Source organism: Jaculus jaculus, chromosome 7 (assembly GCF_020740685.1).
Source record: "Jaculus jaculus isolate mJacJac1 chromosome 7, mJacJac1.mat.Y.cur, whole genome shotgun sequence".
NCBI lineage: Eukaryota > Metazoa > Chordata > Mammalia > Rodentia > Dipodidae > Jaculus > Jaculus jaculus.
Window position 1 is genome coordinate 98,648,592 of NC_059108.1, and position 23,805 is coordinate 98,672,396.

The window sequence follows — 23,805 nt, forward strand, 5'->3', positions numbered from 1 at the left end:
ACAAATTAGGATATTTTTTTTTCTTTTTTGCTAAGTAAAATAACTACCCTTGTTCCATATTGGTGTATGTTTCATTTTAGTTCTAGAATTTCAACACTAAACACATACCTGTTTTCAAAAGTGCATTTGCTGGAATTGTTGTTATTATTTGGTTTATCAAGGTAGGGTCTCACTCTAGTCCAGGCTGACCTGGAATTCACTATGTATAGTAGTTTCAGAGTAGTCTTAAACTCATGGCAATCCTATCTCTGCTTCCCTAGTGCTAGATGTGTCACTACACCCAGTTTACTGTTTTTTTGTTTGGTTTTTCAAGATAGGGTCTCGCTCTAGCCCATGCTGACCTGGAATTCACTGTGTAGTCTCAGGGTGGCCTCGAACTCATGGCAATCCTCCTACTTCTGCCTACTGAGTGCTGGGATTAAAGACATGTGTCACCCAATTTGGCTACTGTTGTATTCTCTAAATGTGGAATTTAGCTATAATTCTAGTATCCTAACATGTTTGCTTTTTCTTTTCAGTACAATTATCAGAATCCATGGAATTACGGACAGTATTATCCTCCCCCTCCAACCTGATGGGAAAATGTAAATTCCAGATGGAATATGTGAAAATATGAAATTATTTTTTTTAAATAAGGGATGTAAACATATCTTAAGTTTGTTGTATTTGATAACTTGGTCTTCCCAATTTCTCTGTAACATGATTTAATAGAATGTCAATTAGTAGCTTATCACAGATACTGTTTCCTACCATTTATAAAATTTACTTTTTATTGGAGAAAAAGGTTTTTTATTTTTATTTTTTTGCATCAAGTGGTCTAGAATTCTTTTGCAACTCAACTTGTAGGTGTTTTGTAGCCTTAAGTGTAGGGGAAAAGCTGATTGCAAATCACATCAGTGTAGTATAAGATCCTCAAAAAAAGGGCTGATTAATCACCTGTAAAAACAATTTGAAAAACAGATTTTGAACAGTGCTAATGAGGTTGATTATTTAAGTTAATACTTGTGAATTTGGATCTAACTGCAGAAAAGACACTTCAAATGGGAAGATGTAATACTTGCATCCTTTAAGAAATGAAAATCATATTAAAGATATGTTGTTTTGGCAGACTGTGTATTTAGTATATTCATGTAAAACTTGTGAGCAAGCTTTCATTTTGATCAAACTGATCATCTTCATTTTTGTAATAAAACTGAAGACTCATCCAGCAATTGTTTATGAACTCATTTTGGGGAGGGAGAGCACCTAATATATACTCAACCTTAGTGGCTTGTTTTGAAGTGAACTTTCCCTGAATTTGTCTTTTACCTTCTGGCCAAAATTTCTTAGTTCATTAAGCTTTCTGCTTCAAGTTCTAAGCATTTAATCTCTCACCACGGAGGAATACATTTTTAGTGTCCTTAACAACTATTCAGATTTATTGTTATACTCTGATTAGATGAAGCCTCCCTTTACTTAATCCATAAATTATGATAGTAGTACTAAACAAACAGACCAGTCCAGCCGGTTCATACCTTTTTATTGAGCCTTTGAGTTTACATTGTAAGGTACAAGGAAAAACAGTTCTCTTTAATATTTTACACAGCTATAGCAAAATACATGGGACTATATGACTTATAAGGGATTACATTTCTCAAAAACTGGGATCAAGTAAACAACAATGAATTTTCCAGTTGACACTTCCCTTATAATAGTAATAAGCTCTAATTGGTTATATAAGTTTCAATGCCAAGTCTTATCATTGTTGATAATGTCTGGACCTCTGAAGCACTGCTATTTCAATCAATATCTACTAATTCCACTTCAAAAGTGAGTTTTGCATTTGGTGGAATTCTGTTTGGAAAGTCAAGGTAAATTTGATAAAAACTGCCTTTATCCCTTAAGCCTGAATATATAATATTACAATTATGTATCCTGGGTATTAGTGATGTAAGTCCAAAAGAACTTGGGGTTGGGCATTGTAGCCTATAATCTCAACATTTCAGGGAAGGACAAAATTCTGAGTTCTAGACCAGCATGCAATAAATCTGGTTTTCTTTTTAAAGGAATAGTTATGTATTTGATTGAGAGGCTAATGCATAATAACCAAGTATCTTAAATTATAATAAAAATTATATTCAATATATAGGCTGAATGAGTTTCAGTTGGTATCTTGATGCCTCATTACTGCTACCAAATTAGCAAATAAAGTCTCAATACTTAATACAAAAGTGAATTTGGCCTGCTGAGTATATAGGCTATACTAAGTCAAAGTCTGTATGAAGTAGTACACACCTACTATGAATTCAGAGAAGGGTGTGAAGGTTTAGTACTGGGAGAGAAGCTGCAGCTGACCATCTAATTTTTGGTAGGCTGGCTGAGGACAAGTTCATTCTCAAATAAGTTTAAGAGTACATAGAAGATTTCCAACTACCCTTACCCCCTTTCATCTCCACATCCCAAACTTATTAACTGGGCCAACAGAATGGAAACAACAGTTAAAAATTACATTTCCTCGTAACTGTTAGATTGGTCTAGCTCTAAATGGTCTAAATTGCCTTTTTGCTTTTTGTAAATGTTCACAAATTGGGCCTACAGAGAAGTACTGTCATTAGTATTAATAAATGCTTACTAACATTATTCGTCCTGTGGTCTCCTTCCTTTTACAAATGATGATGCCCCAAGTCTGTTTCATTTCTAAGCTTGACTACTCTTATTTAGTTACCTTATACTGTAGTGTAAAATTGTCCTTAGCTACATATAACAGACTACTAGTTTGCTATTATTTGTATTGGGCATTGTAACACAAACCTGTTGACCTCAGCATTCTGAAGGTGGAGAGACCAGACAGTAAGAGTTCAGTGCCTCTCAAAGACAGACACTTAAACTTGACAATTAAAATCTTTAAGAACTTGAATAAGAAAAGGAAAAATCCAATCCAAGTGTGAAAACTCTACCAAAAGAAAATATCTGCCAGGCACAGTGTTATTCCTATAGTCCTCAGTTTACTGAGGAGGTTAAGGCAGGATTGCTTGAGGTTAGCCTAGGCAACAGTAATAAGCTTCCACCACAAGGGGAAAAATGTATCCACATTGGACACCTGACTATCAAGAAAAGGTCTGGAAGGACTCTAGATCTGGGAGTTAGCCAACATAGCATCTTTCACGCTTTAAGGTAGTCTGTCTTAGGGCTGCTTTAGCAAGGGAGGGTCTCGCTCTAGTCCAGGCTGATCTGTAATTCACTATGTAGTCTCAGGGTAGCCTCGAACTCACTGTGATTCTCCTACTTCTGCCTTCCAAGTGCTGGGATTAAAGCTGTGTGCCACCATGCCCAACTTAAGTGCTTTTTAAATTTTTTCTTCTTTTAACAATAAAGGAAAAAAGGATACTTGGCGTCAGGTTGTCCTTTCTTTCCATAAGCCCATTCTGGTTCAATCTCTAGTCGAGCCTTTTCTCCTTTACTCATAGTCAAGAGTGCTTCATCCCACTAAAGGCAAAAGCAAAATAACAGTAATGATAAATTTGAAAAATTACATGCTACACAAGAGTGTGTATGTGTATGTATTATTGGGGGGGGGGCAGAAAACATGTGTCCTCATGTTTTCCCCATATTTTAGTGAGGCAGGATCTTTTATTTCAGCTCAAATTATGCCATTTTGCCTAGAGGAATGCCCTGCCTCCTCCCATGTGCTATGCTTACAAATGGACAGTCATGCTCACCCTGTCTTAATGTGAGTGCTGGGGATCCTGTTAAGGTCTCAAAACGGAACTCTGTAGCCCAAACTGGCCAATCCTGCCTCAGCCTCCCAAGTGCTGGGATTATAGGCACGAGCCAATATGTCCACCTTTTTTTCTAAAAAGCATTCTGTTTTATTACAAGCCAGGCATGATGGTGCAAACCTTTAATCCCAGCACTTGGGAGAAAGAGGTAGGAAGATCACTGTGCATTTGAGGCCATCCTGAGAGTACATAGTGAATTCTAAGTAAGCCTGAGCTAGAGTGAAACCCTACTCAAAAAAATAAATAAGGAAAAATATTTTACTATGTCCTAAGGTAATGTCCTTGGATGAACCCCTATATATTTGTCTGCATTTTCAATGGAAAAAATAAGGATGTATTAGTATTTTTCAAGCAAGTACCTTTAGCCACTGAGCCATCTCTCCAGTCCGTGTGTTTATGATACACTCAAGTGATACATTATATGAAAGTACTTATAAATTACAATGTGTCACTCATGGAAATCAGCTAATAGCATCAGTATAAAAATGTTGCTACACTTTTACAAATCAGCCTGGGGAGATGACTCAGTGGTAAAGTGCTTGCTGTGTGAATGGAGTGACCTGAGTTCTGATCCCCAACATGGACATAAAGCCAGATGCAGTTTTAAGTGTCTATCCCAGCACTCCTATAGAGACAATGAACCTTAATAAAGCATTGCTCAAGGTAGGAGAGGAATAACACTTGGGATGGTCCTCTGGAGACCTCCACATACACAAAAGGTTTGTGGAAGTTTGAATAGATGGCTTCAATATATTCAGTGTTTTTATGAGTTTGTAGTTTACATCTGCAGCCACCTGGCTGGAGGCAGTGTCACTGGCTGGACTAAGGTGGCATGATGGGTTTGAGATTTCAATCTAAAGATATGCAAAGGTGCCTAGTTGGAGTTCCTGAAGTGTGCTGTGCTATGTGGCTTTGGCTTTTTGGCTTGTGCTTCTCTCTCTGTTCCTGTGAAAGCAGGCCAGCTTCTGCCATTGTAGACCTTCCCATGGATCTATAAGCTTCAATAAATCCCTTCCTCCATAACTATGCCTGACCTGGAAATTTATCTCAGCAAACCTGAGCTGTCTGCTAAAAGGTCTAAAAAATAGATTAAGATTTATTTAAGAAGATTATTTTCACATCCCAAATCCTAATTCTTAGAAATTTTCTCTTTTTAATGTTAAAGATATAACATAGGTAGGGCCATTGGAATGCTAAGCAAGCACTCCTAATTCCTTATAGCCTTAAACTACAAGCAGCATGTGTCAGAATATCGATCCAATTGCCATCTTTACTTACGCCTCTGATAACCTTGCCTACTCCAACCTTAAAACTTAAAGGCTTGGCATTTTTCTTCTTCTTTGAGCCTGCAAAAGAGATTTTCCTTATAATCAATCCACACATGTAAGTTTTTAAATTGCCTTCAGAATTACAATACTGTGCACTTGGCAGGCAGAGGTAGGATTGCCACGAGTTCAAGGCCGCCCTGAGAGGTTACATAGTGAATTCCAGATCAGCCTGAGCTAGAGTGAAACCTTACCTGGAAAAACAAACAAGCAAAAAAAAAAAAAGAAAGAAAAAGAAAGAAAAAAAAAATGCAATACTATGCATTTAAAAAGAAAACAAAATTCAGAAACAAAGATAAATTTAAGAAATCTCAGATATAACACTATTACACTGAGCAAAGAATCAGAACCTACATTTATACCACTAAAATAGCATACTTTATAGCTTTGTTTTTCCTTGGCAAAGGGTCTCACCACATAGCCCTGGATGACCTGGTACTAGGACTTAAATCAGGATGGCCTTAAACTTGAGGCATTAAGTGTTCCTCCTGCCTTTTTCTCCTTAGGAGTGCTAAGATTATAGGCATGTGCTACCATGTCACACTTACGCCTTTCACGTTAAAATATTGAAGCATCATTCTGGGACACTATACTAGGTCTGAACACTGTTTTCCCTAAGGAACTAAGGAGGTGGGACCCAAGGCAGTGGTGATAGTTGTTGGGGCCTATGAGAAGTGATTAGGTGACCAAGGGGTATGCTTTTTTTGCTGGATGAGTTCTTTACTGTTGTGAGATCAGACTAGTTAAATCAAGCAAGGATGGACTTAAACTGGGTGTGGTCACACACACCTTTAATCCCAGCACTTGGGAGGGAGAGCTAGAACTGCCATGAATTTGAGGCCACCCTGAGACTACATAGTGAATTTCCAGGTCAGACTGGGCTATAGCCAGACTGTACCTTTAAAAAAAAAAAAAAGAATGGATTTAATGTATGCAGGGTACCTCCTTCCATTTCTTTCATAACCCCCCCCCCCGCCCAATCTGTTTGCTTTTCCACTGTGCATGGGAAAGCACAAGACCCTCCTAAAAGTGGAACAGATGCCAACTGAGTTCACAACTCTGAGCCACATGAAATTAGTGACTCTCATGTTCTATTTCAGCAATAGCAAATAAAGTAAGACAGACATTAAGCTTAGCTAAGATTCCTCTTTGCTTCCTAATGACCAAGAAGTCTTTTTCCCGCTAATAATAAGTTCTAGACCTCTTCTGAAGCGTAAAGACATAAGGAAAAGTGATAGCCAGTCAATCAAAAGGTATTACCAGCTGCTTATCTGTTTACTATATATAAATACTTTGCAACACCTTAAGCCAAACAGACTGCATTAAAACTTACTTGTTTGAATATTGGTATCAAAAACAGTTCCATCCTGTAGTGTTCCTGTGTACCAGCAGTGAACAACATCTCCCTTTTTGGGAAAGTTTGTTTTATCTCCTTTCTTAAGAACAGATTTTGTATATTTTGGTGGACCCTAAAAGTAAGTATACATACACAGTTGTTACTTTATCTCCTTTTAGGAAATGACAACTTACAGCCAATAGTGATCAGTCACGCCAGAGTTTGACACATCTGATAATAATTTTTTTTTATTTCTAGCAAACGTCGATGAATTAAAGAAACTTTCAACACTGTAGTGAGTCTATTAATAACTCACACTTATCATAGCATGTTTGTAAACCAAATTCATTTTCTAAGATAATGTTAATTAGTCAACAAACCATAAAATGAATTCATTTATTTCCCAAGGTTAGGAAAAGATCATTACTACCAAGTTCCTGAGACTACATTTAAGTACTATGACATTTATTTTTCAGAGATTTGAATTGAGTAATTTGTATTTTATTTGAGGGAGCAAGAGAGATTGGGATGCCAGAGCCTCCAGCCACTGCAAATAAATGAATTCCAGATGTGTAAACTACCTTGTGTATCTGGCTTTATGTGAGTGCTGGGGGAATCAAACTTGGGTCCTTAGGCTTCGCAGGCAAACACCTTAACTGCTAAGCCATCTTTCCAGCCCTGTGATTGGTATTTTAGATATTGTTTATTATGTCCAGTGTAAATGAGTATACTGATTTCACATGTTCCTGAACATGATGAATCTCAGAGAGAAAAAAATTACTCTAGCAAATATGAAAGTACCCTCACTTAAATCTGTGTTTTAAGCCGGGCGTGTTGGCACACACCTTTAATCCCAGCACTCGGGAGGCAGAGGTAGGAGGATTGCCATGACTTCAAGGCAACCCTGAGATGACAGAGTTAACTCCAGGTCAGCCTAGACCAGAGTAAGACCCTACCTCGAAAAAAAAAAAAAAAAAAAAAAAACGATTTTATGTGCTCCGAAACGAATCTGTACTATGCACATGCACATTTACAATTAGGTAAGACAAGTACTAAGGTTGGTTATCAAAGATGTCAAGACTAGCAAGGTGCATGCACTCGGGAGGCACAGGAGAATCACTGAGAGTTCAAGGCCAGCCTGAGACTGTATAGTAAATTTCCGATCAGCCTGGACTAGAGTGACGACCTACATTCCCCCACAAAAAGGTGTCAAGACTATTTGTTTTGAGTATGGAAAGCAAGAGAATCAGTATTTTCTTATTTTAAATTGGCCAACTTCAATTTTTATTTACCTTGACATTTAAGATTGTGAGGGCTGGAGAGATGGCTTAGTGGTTAAGGCACATGCCTGTGAACCCTAAGGACCCAGGTTTGATTCTCCAGGTCCTGCCTGTAAGCCAGATGTACAAGGAGGCTAATGCATCTGGAGTTTGTTTACAGTGGCTAGAGGCCCAGGTGTGCCCATTCTCACACCTTCTCTGTGTCTAATAAATAAATAAATAAAATAAATCTTTTTAGCCGTGTGTGGTGGCATATGCCTTTAATCCCAGCACCCTGGAGGCAGGGGTAGGAGGATCACCATGAGTTTGAGGCTACCCTGAGAGTACATAGTGAATTCCAAGTCAACCTGAGCTAGAGTTAAACCCTACCTAGCAACCGCCCTCCAACCCCCCCCCCCAAAAAAAACCTCACTGTTGGGCTAGAGAGATGGTTTATCAGTTAAGCCTAAGGATCCAGGTCGATTTCCCAGTAGCCATGTAAACCAGATGTACAAGGTTATGCATGTGTCTGGAGTTCATTTGCAATGGCTGGAGGCCCTGTCATACCAACTTTCTCTATCTGCCTCTTTCTCTCAAAGAAATTTAAAAAAAAAATGTTTATAGTCTCTGTCTTTGGCAACAATTTTCTCTATGAACAAACTAACTAGACTTCTATGAGCCTTTTTCTGGATGTAGGCCTTAGCCTTGGCCTGCAAAGATAAGTTTCAAGAGCTGAAGACCTCATTCCTAGTACTCCTCTATCCCACTGATAAAACACAAAGCTGCTACAAGCAAAAGGCAAATCCTTTGTATAGGTTACTGTGGAGAAGGAGCCGCCTTCTACCACTTTTTTTTTTAAACTTTTTTTGAGGTAGGGTCTCACTTTAGCCCAAGTTGAGATGGAACTCACTGTCTAGTTTCATGGTGTTCCTCCTACCTCAGCCTCCCAGAAATAAAGGCATGTGTCACCAAGCCCAGCCATTATGGTACCACTTTAAGCATGTAGGTTTGGCTTCAAATTAAAAAATACAATGAATAGGAGGGTATTGTATATATGTAAATAGAAGAACAGATTAATGGGGGTGGAAAGGCCCAAAGTGAGGTCAGGGGAAGAGATAGAGTAAAGGGAAGGTGGAGGGAGGCTAATCAAAATCTAAGAGGATATAAATAAATCTCATGGAAACCTACTTTTTGGACAATGCAACACTCAGGAGCCATAGATTGTTGTTAGAAAAATTTAAGTGCCAGGGATGGGATATCTTCCAGTAAATTGTTGGCCAGAGAAGTTCATGATGCCCCTAAAACATTACAGGCCATTTCCGAGGTCCTTGGTTTCCCACCAGGAATAGATGGTAAGACCCTATTGCTGAAGACTCCATATACTTGGGCTGCAAGGCCACTGCGAAATCCTGCTGGAACTGAGCTAATAACCTCCTCCATGTAGACCAGCTGACAAAAAGCTGGAAGAAGCCATTCTGCATGCAGTTCAATGGGAGAAAGAGATACCACCAGTGAAGATACTCAATAGTGGACACTGCAAGCCTTATATTTGGCCATGCAGGCCAAATGAGCCAACAGGTGCAATAGTAGCACGTCTGTCATGGTGGAAACCAACTGCCCTCTAATTGTGGACTGCAGGCCCACTCCATGGGAGGGAATACATCCCTGATATTAAAACCTACAACAGGGGTAGTCATGAGCCCTAGGGGTGTAATGTCTGCTGCTGTCTGGCTAAATGTATATACTATTCTCATCAAACTGCCCAGTAAGCATTTCTCTTAATGTTTATACCCATATATTAAAGCTACTCTCACTTTTGTTAGAGAACCTTCTCTTTTCAGATGGCAGTGACCTCGGGATGACTCAGACAGCATCATGGTCCTGGGAAGAAGTGACAGAGGAGTGCTTGGTACTACAATATCTCTATCACACCTTCCAAGGCTCAGGGTCCATTGTGGAAGTGGTGGCGGAAAGAATGTAAGAGCCAAAGGAAGGGTAGGACTCCTTGCAACGTGCTCCTCCAGACACAAAATGGCCTGGATATCCATGACCTCACAGTTCCTGACACTACGTACCCAAGACCATCATAAGAGAAGGAAAAGATGATGGTATCAAAATAAAAGACAGACTGAGAGGGGTAGGGGATATGGACAATGGAGTTTCAGAAGGGAAAGTAAGGGGAGAGAGGGCATTACTGTGGGATATTGTATGGGTATGGCCATTGTGGAAATTACTGTAGAGGTTCTAGAGACTGTTGAATATAGATTTACCATATGATCCAGCTATAGCACTCCTAGGCATATATCCTAAGGACTAAGCTCACTATCTTGGAGATACTTGCACATCCGTGTTTATTGCTGCTCTTTTCATGATAGCTAGGAAAAGGAACCAGCCTAGATGTCCTTCAACACATGAATGGATAATAAAGATGTGGCATATTGACATCAAAATAAGAGATTTTGGGGAGAATGAGGGGATATGATGGAGAATGGAGTTTCAAAGGGGAAAGTGGGGGAGGGAGGGCATTACCATGGCATGTTGTTTACAATCATGGAAGTTGTTAATAAAAAATAATTTAAAAACATATGATGTCATGGGCTGGGGAAATGGCTTAGCAATTAAGGCGTTTGCCCATGAAGCTTAAGGACCATGGTTGGATTCCCCAGGACCCACATAAGGCAGATGTACAAGGGGGCACATGTGTCTGTGGTTCATTTGCAGTGGCTGGAGGCCCTGGCACACCCATTCTCTCTATCTGGCACGTTTTCTCCCCCCCCCCCCCGCCTCTCTCTCTCTCTCTCTCTCTCTCACAAATAAATAAATAATACTTTTTTTAATATGACTTCATTTGGGTTTCCATTATTTTTTTCACTTTCTGTTCAAGAACTACAATTCCCCTGCCCTCCTTCATTGTGCCTTTTTAAAAGCTGTCATCAAAAAGCAATCACCTTGGGGCTGGAGAGATGGCTTAGCGGTTAAGCGCTCGCCTGTGAAGCCTAAGGACCCCGGTTCGAGGCTCGGTTCCCCAGGTCCCACGTTAGCCAGATGCACAAGGGGGCACACGTGTCTGGAGTTCATTTGCAGAAGCTGGAAGCCCTGGCGCGCCCATTCTCTCTCTCTCCCTCTATCTGTCTTTCTCTCTGTGTCTGTCACTCTCAAATAAAAAAAAAAAAAAAAAAGAACAAAAAATATTAAAAAAAAAAAAAAAAAAGCAATCGCCTGTGCACAGGGAGCTTAGTTCTGAATAAAATCTGTTTTCACCACATCATCTGAAAGAAGGATAACACACTTGTACTTGGAGTGCTGTAAATGGTTCATGGAATGTGTGCACATTAGGTAATTAGAAATAGAGAATAAGGGCTGGAGAGATGGCCTAGCGGTTAAGCACTTGCCTGTGAAGCCTAAGGACCCCGGTTCGAGGCTTGGTTCCCCAGGTCCCACGTTAGCCAGATGCACAAGGGGGCGCACGCATCTGGAGTTCGTTTGCAGAGGCTGGAGGCCCTGGCGCACCCATTCTCTCTCTCTCTCCCTCTATCTGTCTTTCTCTCTGTGTCTGTCACTCTCAAATAAATAAATAAATAAATAAATAAATAAATAAATAAATATTAAAAAAAAAGAAATAGAGAATAAATTTGAATGTAGGTTTGAACTCCTTTACACAATGTGTCAGCATCTCAAGAAACAGCAATGATAGTTAACACAGATTGGTGTTCACAGTTATTATTGTTAGAACCAAGTGAGTATCCTCTATGTGTCAGGAACTATTCCAAAAACTATGAATGTGGTGGCCCACACCAGAAGGCTGGGGTAGGAGGATTGTCAGGAGGTCAGGTCAACCTGATGTAGAGTGAGATTTTGCCTTGAAAAAAAAAAAAAAAAATCCAAGTGACTGATCAGGATGGAACCATCTATATGTGCAGCCCATGCCATTAACCATTTTCTATCTCTGAAGTACAATAGCATGTAAGGTAGTAATACAAGTTTCTTATGACAATTCAACCCAACAGAAACCTGGAAGTTATTTTATCCATCTTTCATAACATAGTGCACATATCCCTAGTCCAACCCAGAGTCTGAGAATCAGCAATTTCAACTAAAGTCAGACTGCTTTCCTAAGTCATAAAGTAACATATAAAGCTCAAGTAGGGGCTGGAGAGATGGCTTAGCAGTTAAGGCATTTGCCTGCAAAGCCAAAAGATCCCAGGTTGACTCTCCAGGACCCAGATGCATGGGGGTGTGGGTGGCACATGCATCTGGAGTTCATTTGCAATGGCTGGTGTTCCCATTCTCTCTCCCTCTCTCTCAAATAAATAAAATATATTTTTTAAAGCCCAAGTATAATGTGTTTTGCAAAGTAATTAAAGTACATTTCATAATAGACAGAGCTCAGTAGCCATAATTGATTAGTGCTGCTATAGTGTGTGGATTCTTTTCTTTTTTTTTTGGGGGGGGACATTTGAGGCAGGGTCTCACTGTGATCCTCCTACCTGTGCCTCCCAAGTATGGGATTAAAGGTGTGTGCCACTGTGCCGGGCTGGCTTTAGTCTGGAGATTCAATGTTTACCATGTGGTGAAGGTTGGTCCCCACGCCCTAACCTGTGGTGGTGTTGAGAGGTGGAACCTCCAACAAGTGAGGGTCTTGTAGAAGTTACAATATTGAGGACATGGCCCTTGAAAAGTATTGTGGACGCACCGGGCGTGGTGGTGCCACCCTGAGACTACAGAGTTAATTCCAGGTCAGCCTGGACAAGAGTGAGACTCTACCTCGAAAAACCAAAAAAAAAAGAAAAAAGAAAAGAAAAGTATTGTGGAGCCAGGCGTAGTGGCGCATGCCTTTATTCCCAGCACTCGGGAGGTAGAGGTAGGAGGATCACTGTGTGTTCAAGGCCACCCTGAGACTACATAGTGAATTCCAGGTCAGCCTGGGCTACAGTGAGACCCTATCTTGAAAAAACAAACAAACAAAAAAAGAAAAAGAGGTATTGTGGGACCCTCTGACCCTTCCAGTTTCTCTCTGCCTCATGTCAGGATTCTTCAACATGCTCCCACTACAATGCCCTTCTTTTCTGAAAACTAGAATCAACATGGACTGAACCCTCCTAAACTGTGAGCCAAAACAAAAACCTTTCTTCCTTATAAATTGTTTATCTCAGGCACTTTTTCATAATGATGGAAAGCTAACTAATGAAGCTAGGGGCTACTAAACTAAGCAATGCAATGTGTAGCTTGCAAATACTGCTCTTTACAAAGCTTACTAGAATAGCCCATTTTAGGGTAAAAGGATGAAGAAGGAAAGAGATTAATGTTTCCAACACATTTTGAGACCTTCAAATATTGGAAAATGGAAACAGAATAGATTTTTTTTCATAAGGATGGGTATATGAGAGCATTAGTCTTGCAGGGGTAATGAAAAGGAAGAACATTTAAGCTGGAGAGAAAGGAATAGTTATTGTTACATACATTCACATTTTGACAAAAATAGAACACAGGAGCATGTAATGAGGAAGAGGAGACTGAGAATTATAAGATGTTTTGCTGGACATGGTGCACACTGTTAATTCTAGCACTTGGGAGTCCAAGGCAGGAGGATTGCTGAGTTTGAGGCCAGCTTGAGACTACATAGTGAATTCCAGGTCTGCCTAGGATAGAGAGAGACCCAACTTCAAAAAAAAAAAAAAAAAAAAAAAAAAAAAAAACCACCATAGCTGGGCGTGGTGGTGCATGCCTTTAATCCCAGCACCCGGGAGGCAGTGGTAGGAGGATCGCCGCCACTCTGTGACTACATACTGAATTCCAGGTCAGCCTGACCTAGAGTGAGACCCTACCTCGAAAAATCATACACACACACACAAAAAAAACATAAAGAAGAAAAAATACAAGATGTTAAATAGAGTAATGTAATATGGAACTGGTACAACAGGGTATAAGTAAAGGTAGCTGAGTAGCAGTGAAACTAGAAAACATTATGTTTAATATGCATTTATATCAGGTTGAATACAATTTTATGGTTTGTTTCTTCACAATTTTCCCTCTGATGTTCTAAAGTTCAAGTGCAGAAAACAGACAGCAGTGATTAGTAAAAGACTAGACAAAAGGCTTTGGTATTGAGAGTGTTATGAATAGAGACAGCCTGTCACTGAGCACCAGGCTCCTGGTTAAATGAAACAACAGCATCAGTCCTGTTCTTATATGAGACAATACATGAGAGGTAGAAGAGTTACAGATGCATAGAACTTGTAAGCTGAGAAGGGAATGATTAATGCTACAGGTTTTGCTGGGCATGGTGGTGCACACCTTTAATCCCAGCACTTGAGAGACAGAGGTAGGAGGATTGCTGTGAGTATGAGGGCCAGCCTGGGACTACCGAGTGAGTTCCAGGTTAGCAACAGACCCTACTTCGAAAACAACAAAACAAGAAAAAGACAAGATTATAATCATTTTAGCTCTGCTAAGATTGATTTCAGTAGCTACCCTTAGCACTAAGGTTTCATTTATCTGTTTTTCAAACTTTGTACCAGAGTATAAAACCTGGATGGGGAAAGATGAGTCATAGGAAACCCACATTCTGAAGTCAGGCTTGGACTATTTCCATAGCCAGGGACACATTGGACATTAGAAAAAGCTAAAAATAGTTTAAAAGAAAGTTTCTTTTACTCAGTACAACTTGGCTATAAAATCATGTCCTTAAAATAGCTCTGTAATAAGCTCACAAGGTCTGGCCAGACATACAGGTAACATATATATGTATTTTTGGGGGGAGTAGGTAATATTAACTATAGTCAGAAGTATTTCATAGGACAGGTCACTAACTGTAAGGATTTCTACACCAAGGATAGGGAAAGTGCACACTCTAAATCTATTTGGCAACCTGAAATTGAACATACTCAACCACCATCATTTTAGTTATAAAGCAAACAGAACCTGGTGGCACAGGCCTTTAATTCCATCTAGCCAGGAGACTGAGACAGGAGGGTCACAAATCCAACGCCATCCTGCACAACTCCGACCCTTCTCAAAATTAAAAGTAAAAAAGAGAACTGAGGATTTATCTCATTGTAAGAGTGCTTGCTTCTCATGCATGAGGCCCTAACTTCAATCTCTACTACATAAAAACAAAAGGTAGGGCCAGGCATGGTGGCGCACGCCTTTAATCCCAGCAGAGATAGGAGGATCGCCATCAGTTTGAGACCACCCTGAGACTACATAGTGAATTCCAGGTAAGCCTGAGCTAGAGTGAAACCCTGCCTCGAAAAAAGAAAAAAAAAAAAAAAAGTAAATATTATCCCAAAAATTTACATGCATTAATAAAGTAAAAATATTATATACAAACCTCATCCAGATTCTCCTCAGATTTCGTGTCTTTGGGTTTATCTTCACTAAGCTTCACATTTTTCACTTGCTCAGATACTTTACTTATACTTTCAGTACCCTTGAAACGCTGTTTAAATAAAAGGTTCTAACATCAATATTGAGTATTTTTAGCCTCTCAATAAGTGAACATCTGTACAATTTAGACAGATTATATAACTCTAATATAAAAATCATTTAAGGGAATCATCTCCAGTACTTGGGAGACAAATGTATAAGAAACATTATGAGTTCAAGGCCACCTGAGACTACATAGTGAATTTCAGGTCAGCCTGGACTAGAGTGAAACTCTACCTCAAACACACAAAAAAAAAAAGAGCTTGGCGTGGTGACATACACCTTTAATCCCAGCATTTGGAAGACAGAGGTAGGAGGATTGCCATGAGTTCAAGGCCACCTTGAGACTACATAGTGAATTCCAGGTCAGCCTGAGCTAGAGTGACACCCTACCTCAAAAAGGAAAAAAAAAAGTTAAAAAAAAAATATATTGACTTAAAAAACGTAGCCGGACATGGTGGTGCATGCCTTTAATCCCAGCATTTGGGAGGCAGAGTTAGGAGGACTGCCATGAGTTCAAGACTACCCTGAGACTACATAGTGAATTCCAGGTCAGCCTGAGCTAGAGTGAGACCCTACCTCAAAAAAACAGAAAATAAAAAATGAATAAAAATTTTAAAAATTGTGTCGGGTGTAGTGGCACAAGCCTTTAATCCTAGCACTCGGGAGGCAGAGGCAGGAGGATTGCAGTGAGTTCAAGGCCACCCTGAGACTACATACTTAAGTCCAGGTTAGCCTGGGCCAGAGTGAGACCCTACCTCAAAAAACAAAAATCAAAATAAAAAATAAAAAGCATTAGCCACATGTAGTGGCCTTTAATCCCAGTACTCAGGAGGTTGAGATAGGAGTATCTTCATGAGTTCGAAGCCAGCCTAAGCAACAGAGTAAGTTCCAGATCAGCCTGAGCTAAAGTGAGACCCTGCCTCAAAAATATTAATAAAATTTTAAAAAGAATTATGGGGGGAGGGAGGAAATTACCATGGGTTATTGTCTACAATTATGGAAGTTGTCAATAAAAAAAATTTTTTTTAAATATGGGGCTGGATAGATGGCTCCGCAGTTGGCACTTGCCTGGAAAACCTAACGACTGAGTTCAATTCCCCAGTACATGTTAAAACTACATATACAAAATGGTGCATATATTTGGTGTTCATTTGCAGTGGCTAGAGGGCCTAATGTGCCTATACTCTCTTATCTTTCTCTCTGTATCTGCTTCTCTCTGCTTGCAAATAAATTAAATATCATGGCATGTGGAAAGATGCATGGATGTCTTAAAAAAAAGAATCATGACCCTCAGACCATTATATAACATAAATTCTGAAACAAGACCCATATCCTTAGAAAAGCTAACTAGAGATAGGCATACTGTTTACACAAGTGCTTAATGTTCTTTTCTGTGGAAGATGATCATTTCATAGTAAATGAATTTTTTAAAGCCTGTTTTTTTTAAATCTTATGTTAAAATAAAAACTACTTTTAAAATTTAATGAGCTGAGTGTGGTGGCTCACACCTTTAAACCCAGCACTTGGGAGGCAGAGATAGATCACCATGAGTTCAAGGCTACCCTGAAACTACAATAGTGAGTTTCAGTTTAGCCTGGGCTAGAGTCAGATCTACCTCAAAAAAAAAAAAGCCAACTTTTGTCTCCATTTTTGCTAAGAAATCAGTTTTAAAGTATGGTCCTTTCAAAATACCCAAAACTATCTGCCATGCTGCCAGTCAGTCTTGTTAGATGTGGCATCTAGCACAGTTGTGAGAAAACCAACTCATTCTGCAAATTAATGTATTTAAAACTTCTATCTGAGCTGGAAGTGCTAGCGCACACCTTTAATCCCAGCACTTATGGAGGCAGAGTTAGGAGGATCACTGTGAGTTCGAAGCCACCCTGGGACTGTGCAGTGAATTCCAGGTCAGCCTAGGCTATAGCCAGACCCTACTTCAAAAAACAAACAAGAAGCCTTCTACCTGCAAATAAAATTTTGGGACACTCCTCAGTAGGGTTGCAAAAAATTTTAACATGACATTCTCCCAATAAAATGCAATACTTACCTTACTTTCAAAAAGATGGTTATAGGCTGTAACCAAATGGTCCTTATTAGCTGTTTTAGCTACATTTTTAATGTTTCCTAATAATTTATGCTCTGCAAGAAACTATAAAAACAAAAGCAGATTAGTTAAAATAACTACACTGCTGAAGGGTTTAAAGTTAGGAAATGAAGCCTCAAGTTTGGCATGTAGCTCAGTTGGTAGAGTCTCTGCCTACCACACATGAACCTCTTGCTGGATTAGATCCCCAGCACAGCATAAGCAGGGCATGGTGGCACATGCCTATAATTATAGCACTTAGGAGATGGAGGCAGAAGAAACAGAAATTCATAACCTAACCTTGAACATTTGGAGTTCAGGGTCAGCCTGGACCACACATGACTTGTCTCAAAGACAAAAACAAATTAGAGCCTGGAGTGATGGTGCTATACTGTACTAGGCTGAGGCCGGTGGATTACTTGAGCCAGAGTTCAAAGCAACTCTACAACCCAGCAAGACCTTGTCCCATAAACAAGATAATGAAGAAATAAAATAAACCACTATACTTAAATATTGTACTTAATTAAAAAAAAATAAGTTGGGGGTTGAAGAGATGGTTTCACGGTTAAGGTGCTTGCCTGTGAAGCCTAAGAACCCAAGTTCGATTCCCCAGTACCCACAAAAAACCAGATAAGTGGGAGCACACAGATGTCTGGAGTCTGCAGTGGGTGGAGGTACTGGCACACCCATTCTCTTTCTTTCAAATAAATAAACATTTTTTTTTTTTACAGTAGGTTGGGTTGGGTACAGTAGTACATGGCTTTAATCCAGCAATGGGAAGGCAGAGGTAGGAAGATCACTGTGAGTTCAAGGTCAGCCTGGATTACAGTGAGACCCTACCTTATAAAAACAAACAACAAAAAGGTAGGTTTTACGGCTGGAGAGATGGCTTAGTGGTTAAGCGCTTGCCTGTGAAGCCTAAGGACCTCGGTTCTACCCCAGTACCCACGTTTAAGCCAGATGCACAAGGGAGCACATGCATATGGAGTTCGTTCATTTGCAGTGGCTGGAGGCCCTGGCATGCCCATTCTCTCTCACTCTCTCTCTCTGCCTCTTTCTCTGTCACTTTCAAATAAATAAATAAATATTAAAAAAGCAACAATTACAAAAAATATCTACTTACAGTATTTTCATCTTAAAATCATGAGGATTGGGTTGGAGAGATGGCTTAGCAGTTAAGGCACTTACCTGCAAAGCCAAAGGACCCAGGTTCAATTCCCCAGGACCCACGTAAGCAAGGTGGTCCATGTGTCTGGAGTTCTTTTGCAGCAGCTGGAGGTCAGGGTGGGCCCATTCGTTGCCACCCTCACCCCAAATACATAAACAGACACTTTTTTTTTTTTTTAATCATGAAGATTTTATTGACTTAATGGTGCTCTTCCCCTGTTTCCTTTCCTGCCCTGTGGAGGTTGCTGTTTCTTCATGTAGTTATTTCTCAAGATTGTCCTGTGGCATCGTCTAACAGTTTTGTGTTTGTTTTTTTTTTATTTTTTTTTATTTTTTTTTGGTTTTTCGAGGTAGGGTCTCACTCTGGTCCAGGCTGACCTGGAATTAACTCTGTCATCTCAGGGTGGCCTTGAACTCATGACGATCCTCCTATCATCGCCTCCTGAGTGCTGGGATTAAAGGCATGCACCACCACGCCTGGCTGCTTTTTTTTTTTTTTTTAACTTTGATAGAGAGAAGGGGAAAAAGAGGCAGAGAGAGAATGGGTACACCAGGGCCTTTAGCCACTGCAAATGCATGTGCCACTGTGTACATCAGGCTTCATGGGGACATTGGGGAATTCAACCCAGATTCCTAGGTTTTGCAGGTAAGCACCTTAATGCCTGAGCCACCTCTCCAGCCCCATTTAAAAAAAAAAAAAAAAAAAAAGACAGGTCTCAAGTAGTCCAGGCTGGCAGGGAACTCACTATGCACCAAGACCAAGGATGACTTTGAATTTCCCAGTCCTTCTGGCTCTAACTCCTAGAGCAGGGACTACAGGCCTATGCCACCATGCCTGGTTCTATGTGGTGCTAGGGCTCAAACCCAGGGATTTTTGCATACTCCACAAGCACTTTTACCAGCTGAGCCATATCTTCAGCCTTAGTTTTTGTTTGTTTCCAAATATTATTACAATTACAATGCTTGTTTCAGCAGCACATATACCAAATATTATTACTGCTGCATATTTTTCCCTTTGCTTTTCTCTCCCCTGCTTAGATAAATAGTTTAAAATTCATTTATTTTTAAAAATAATTTATTTATTTCAGAGAGAGAGGATGAGGCAGATAAGAGAGAAAGAGAGAATGGGTGTGCCAGGGCCTCCAGCCACTGCAAATGAACTCCACACGCATACAACCCCTTGTGCATCTGGCTTACATGGATCCTGGATTTTGGCTTTGCAGGCAAATAGCTAAGCCATTTCCCCCAGCCCTTAGATAAATATTTTAAAGACAAAGGCTGACTGGAAAAAGGAGTTAAAAGTTAATTACAGAAGTAGTCACTTTAGCATTCTAGTAAATTCTGCAGTTCCAGAAAAATACCCGAAGTGCAAATATCACTGATATCCTATAAGCAACAAAATAATGATCAACTATTGGTTTAGGTAAGTAATGCGCACTGAAATAATTAACATTATAAAAGTGGTAATCCAAATATGATCATAATCCAAATATCTTGAGTCTCATCTGACCAGTTTAACATTAGACTCTTGTACAAAACTGAGACAAAATGCTAATGATATATACCTACTATATTGTTCCAGTTGAAATAAAGATTAAGATAAAATAATTGCATTTAAATGGAATAAGATTCCTGATAAAGGGATTTTTCCTTTTCACACTTGTATCTCCAAAAGTGGAGCACAGTTCTTACATAAATATTTGCTGAACGAGCTGATGCCGGGATAATTGTGCTCGTCTAAGGAACTACAAGTTGGAGAGTTCTTGCATCTCCTTTTTAAGGCTTTCCTAAATGAAAATAAAATATTATCTCTTCCATGCATATAAGTGACTTAAAAATATCTTCATAATTTAGAATTATAAAATATTCGTTGTCTTGGCACGTTAGAATTTAAGAAACTGTACAGAAAACTCATGCACACTGCAGGTTTTGAGAGATGCACACCAAAGTGTAAAGTAATTCAGTAATTAAAGAGGTATGAATCAGAAGCAGGGCATGATACAAGCTTGTATCCTCAGCACTTGGGAAGTGCAGACAGGGAGATGAAAAGTCCAAGACTATGTAGCGAGTTCCAGGATAGGCTGCATGAGGCTCTCCTTAAAAGAAAACACCAAACACATGCACACACGTATGAATAATTTTCATTTCTGAGAGACAGAAAGGTATGGCAAAAATAACGACTACAGACTGGTGGAAGATGGAGACCATGCTGAAAACTGCACGGTGTATTTTACAATTAATTTCTTCTTAATCTGACTGTCTATACTGGGAAACACTGTACAAAAAAAAAAAGTACATGCATATTCCCTAAATATAAAAGGTGAAAGGGATTAATTTTCTTTAAAAAATGAAGTTAAACTACACTATATGGATTTTCGAAAGATACACGGATTAATGTTCGGTGTTTAGTAAATTGTTAAGGGAAGCAAGTTGCACAACCCGTTCGCACAAAATTTGTTACACTACTCAGCATTTCCTCCTAGCATTCTGCTCCCGAGTCTCATCCAACCCCCTACTCCCTGGCCCTGCCTCAGCCTAGTATCTCGGGTCCTTTTTTCAGGGCCTCGCGCCTCTCTCGCTCAAGGACTCCAGCGAGCTGTGACCGCGCCGCTGCGGCCCGCACGCACCACCACAGGAGCGCGGGCGGAGCACGCCGCACCCCGGCCTCTCGGGCCTGGCCCGCCACGCGCGGACGAGGGCGTGGGCACCGAGGAATACGGGATGTCCCGGCATCTCCGGGGGGTGAGCGTCCCTCCGCCACACCAGCCCGGCCGCCCAGCCGCCTCTGGTACCGAATCTGAACCGTGATCCTGCAGAAACTTGATTATGTCCTTCTTGGGCAGCTGCTCGCTGCGCAGCTGCTCCACGGTCCACGCTCGCTGTGGAACGGCCGCCGCCATCTTCCCCCGCTGCAGCCGCTGCACTGAGCCAGCCCGCCTCTGTGCGGCGGAGGCCCGCCCATGGGGCGTGGCCTCGGTGCAGCGCTCGAGGGGCGGGGCCTTGAGCTAGTCAGCCGGATTGGGGCCTGCACTTGAGTGACGTGAAGGCTGGGCTATGAGAGCTTCCTAGCTGAGTGGAATCAGAAACCTGCGGAGATAGCAGCCGGGGCTGTACGCGCAGGAGACCAGGGTTTTTATAAGCATAAAATGCTGTCGTGACCTCTGGTGGTGGTGAACTTTACCAGCCATTATACACATGTTTTAATTTCTTACGGCTTGTTATGCCTTAAAAGTCCATTTTATAACCCATTTAAAACAACATGCATATCTCTAATCTCATGTAATTCTACCCTAAAGATGCTCACCTGGATTGGCTTTTTGTCCATCTTAACCCATATCCTGCATATCTTCCTTAAAGCTCATAAAAATCAAGTTTTAATACAAACCTCCTCCTCCCAAACCAATTTTATTTTTTAACATTTTTATTTGCGAAGAGAGAAAATAGAAAAGGGCGCCCAGAAGGACTCTTGCTATTGCAAACAAATTCTAGATGCATGGGTCACTTTGTAAAGCGGCCTTTAAGGGGTACTGAGGAATTGAACCCTGGTCGGTAGGCTTTACAAGCAAGCACCTTTCATCTCTGAGCCATCGCTCCAGGCCTAAATGCAATTTTAGAAACTTGAACAAATAAGAGTGTAAAGAAACTGTGCTTAGCTGTGTTTGGTAGCTCATAACAGAAATCTCAGCAGTTCTAAGGCTGAGATAGGAGTATTGCCATGAAATTGAGGCCAGCCTCGGATACCAAGCGAGTTGCAGCTTAGCAAGGGCTAGAAAGAGACCTTGCTTACAACAGCTATAGCTTATAGCTATGCTATAGGGTGTGTTAGTGCTTGCAGATTACTTATCATAAACTTTCAAGTATAGAAGCCAAGAGTTGCAACAAGTCTTAAGTAGTAATAAATGATGACAGAGCCTGATCCCTGACAGTCCTAGTAAGCCAAGTCCTGCCACCTGTCCTAATAACCAATTAAATAAGTACCAGTGAAAAGCAGGAAAAAATATATTTATTAAATGTGGTTACACTGGGAAGAGGGACAAAGAGATCCTATGACTTCCATGTTAAAACTCATCTTCAGGGTCCTAACATGAGGTTTGGCTCTGTGTTAAGCACAGCCAGTCTGGTCAAGGTATGGTCCTACCAATCATTGCCTTATTGTCTGGTTCCTACAGTTTCTACAAGGTGATCTGCTCTTTCCTGGAAATAAACTGCTACTCTGGCTGGCACTAGGATTTAGCCTTCTACTCCCAGCATGGAATTCCTGGAGGGCGGGGGGGGGGGTCAACTTCATGGGAACCATTATTTCAATAAACTGATAGCCAAAGAAAGGACAAAAGGACACAGTGTCTCCAAAGAGTATACTGATTCCTGCTGGCTACAGTGTGACATCTCACTCTAGTCCAGGCTGACCTGGAATTCACTATGTAGTCTCAGGCTGGCCTGGAACACACAGTAATTCTCCTACTCCTGCCTCCCGAGTGCTGGGATTAAAGGCATGCACCATCATGCCCGGCTAGACTTAGCACTTTTTTTTTTCCTCAGTCTTAATGAAGAAATAAAATGAATTGTTTAGTTCTATCCCTACACTTTGATTTTCACACCATTAGGTTTAAATATAATGTTAAGGCCACACAATTATGGGGATTGTATTTTCTCCGGGATTTGAAGTTTAGTTTACTTTTTTTTTTTTTTTTTAAATTTGAGACCTTCTGACAGACAAACAGGCAGATATATAAAGAGAGAATGGGCACGGCAGAGCCTCTAGCCAGTGCAAACACACTCCAGACGCATGTGACACCTCGTAGATCTGGCTTATGTGGGTCCTGGAGAATTGAGCCTCGAACCGGGATCCTTGGGCTTCACAGGCAAGTGCTTAACCACTAAGCCATCTCTCCAGCCCCTTAGCTTAGTTTTTGTTGTCGTTTGTTTTTCCAGGTAGGGTTTCACTCCCGCCTAGGCTGACCTGGAGTTCACTATGTAGTCTCAGGGTGGCCTAGAAAATCCTCCTACCTCTGCCTTCCAAGTGCTAGGATTAAAGGCATGCGCCACCATTTCCGGCCTTACCTTACTTGGTTGGTTTTTTTTTTTTTTTTTTTTCGGTTTTTCGAGGTAGGGTCTCACTGTAGCCCAGGCTGACCTGGAATTCACTATGGAGTCTCAGGGTGGCCTTGAACTCACAGCGATCCTTCTACCTCTGCCTCCCAAGTGCTGGGATTAACGGTGTGCGCCACCACACCCGGCTACTTGTTTTTATCATTGTAAGGTTTATCAAGTTAGTGATGCCTAGACACCTGATAGTTGAAAGCTGACTTAAAAGTATATTCTAATTATCTTTTGCAAAACAAGGGTCTCATGTAGCACAAATTAGGCTCAAACTACCTATGTGGAGGATGACCTTGTGTTCTTCCTCCTGCTTCCGCATACCAAGTGCGAGGATCACAGGGATACTCCA

At 40.7% G+C, this 23,805-nt stretch overlaps 2 protein-coding genes across 4 annotated transcripts in view; one reads left to right on the forward strand and one right to left on the reverse strand.

The window, feature by feature from the left end:
- The window catches only part of Prpf39 (pre-mRNA processing factor 39), a 36,246-nt gene extending 33,627 nt beyond the window's left edge, over positions 1 to 2,619 (forward strand). For both annotated transcript variants that reach the window (XM_004649145.3, XM_045154210.1), the window contains exon 14: positions 519 to 2,619. In XM_004649145.3, the coding sequence (XP_004649202.1) occupies positions 519 to 575 (57 nt within the window). In that variant the 3' untranslated portion in view covers positions 576 to 2,619. The remainder of the gene's footprint in view (positions 1 to 518) is intronic.
- Positions 1,503 to 21,284, reverse strand: Fkbp3 (FKBP prolyl isomerase 3). 2 transcript variants are annotated; one of them, XM_004649146.2, is made up of 7 exons: positions 21,149 to 21,284; positions 17,154 to 17,255; positions 15,009 to 15,116; positions 6,417 to 6,552; positions 5,037 to 5,104; positions 3,368 to 3,465; positions 1,503 to 1,833 (listed from the first exon to the last, which is right to left on the reverse strand). In XM_004649146.2, exons 1-7 carry the CDS (start codon positions 21,254 to 21,256, stop codon positions 1,779 to 1,781), a joined length of 675 nt encoding a protein of 224 aa, XP_004649203.2. In that variant the 5' UTR covers positions 21,257 to 21,284; the 3' UTR covers positions 1,503 to 1,778. The 2 variants fall into 2 exon arrangements, with proteins under 2 accessions (XP_004649203.2, XP_045010146.1); XM_045154211.1 differs by lacking the exon at positions 15,009 to 15,116.
- Positions 21,285 to 23,805: the final 2,521 nt, after the last annotated feature.

Coding starts and splice junctions, on each gene's coding strand:
- Fkbp3 (XM_004649146.2), bottom strand. CDS start 21,256: ATGGCGGCGGCCGTTCCACAGCGAGCGTGGACCGTGGAGCAGCTGCGC. Junction 5,105..6,416: donor TGATACCAATATTCAAACAA/GTAAGTTTTAAT, acceptor TCTCTTTTGCAG/GCTCAAAGAAGAAGAAAAAT. Junction 1,834..3,367: donor AAAGGACAACCTGACGCCAA/GTATCCTTTTTT, acceptor CTTTCCAAACAG/AATTCCACCAAATGCAAAAC.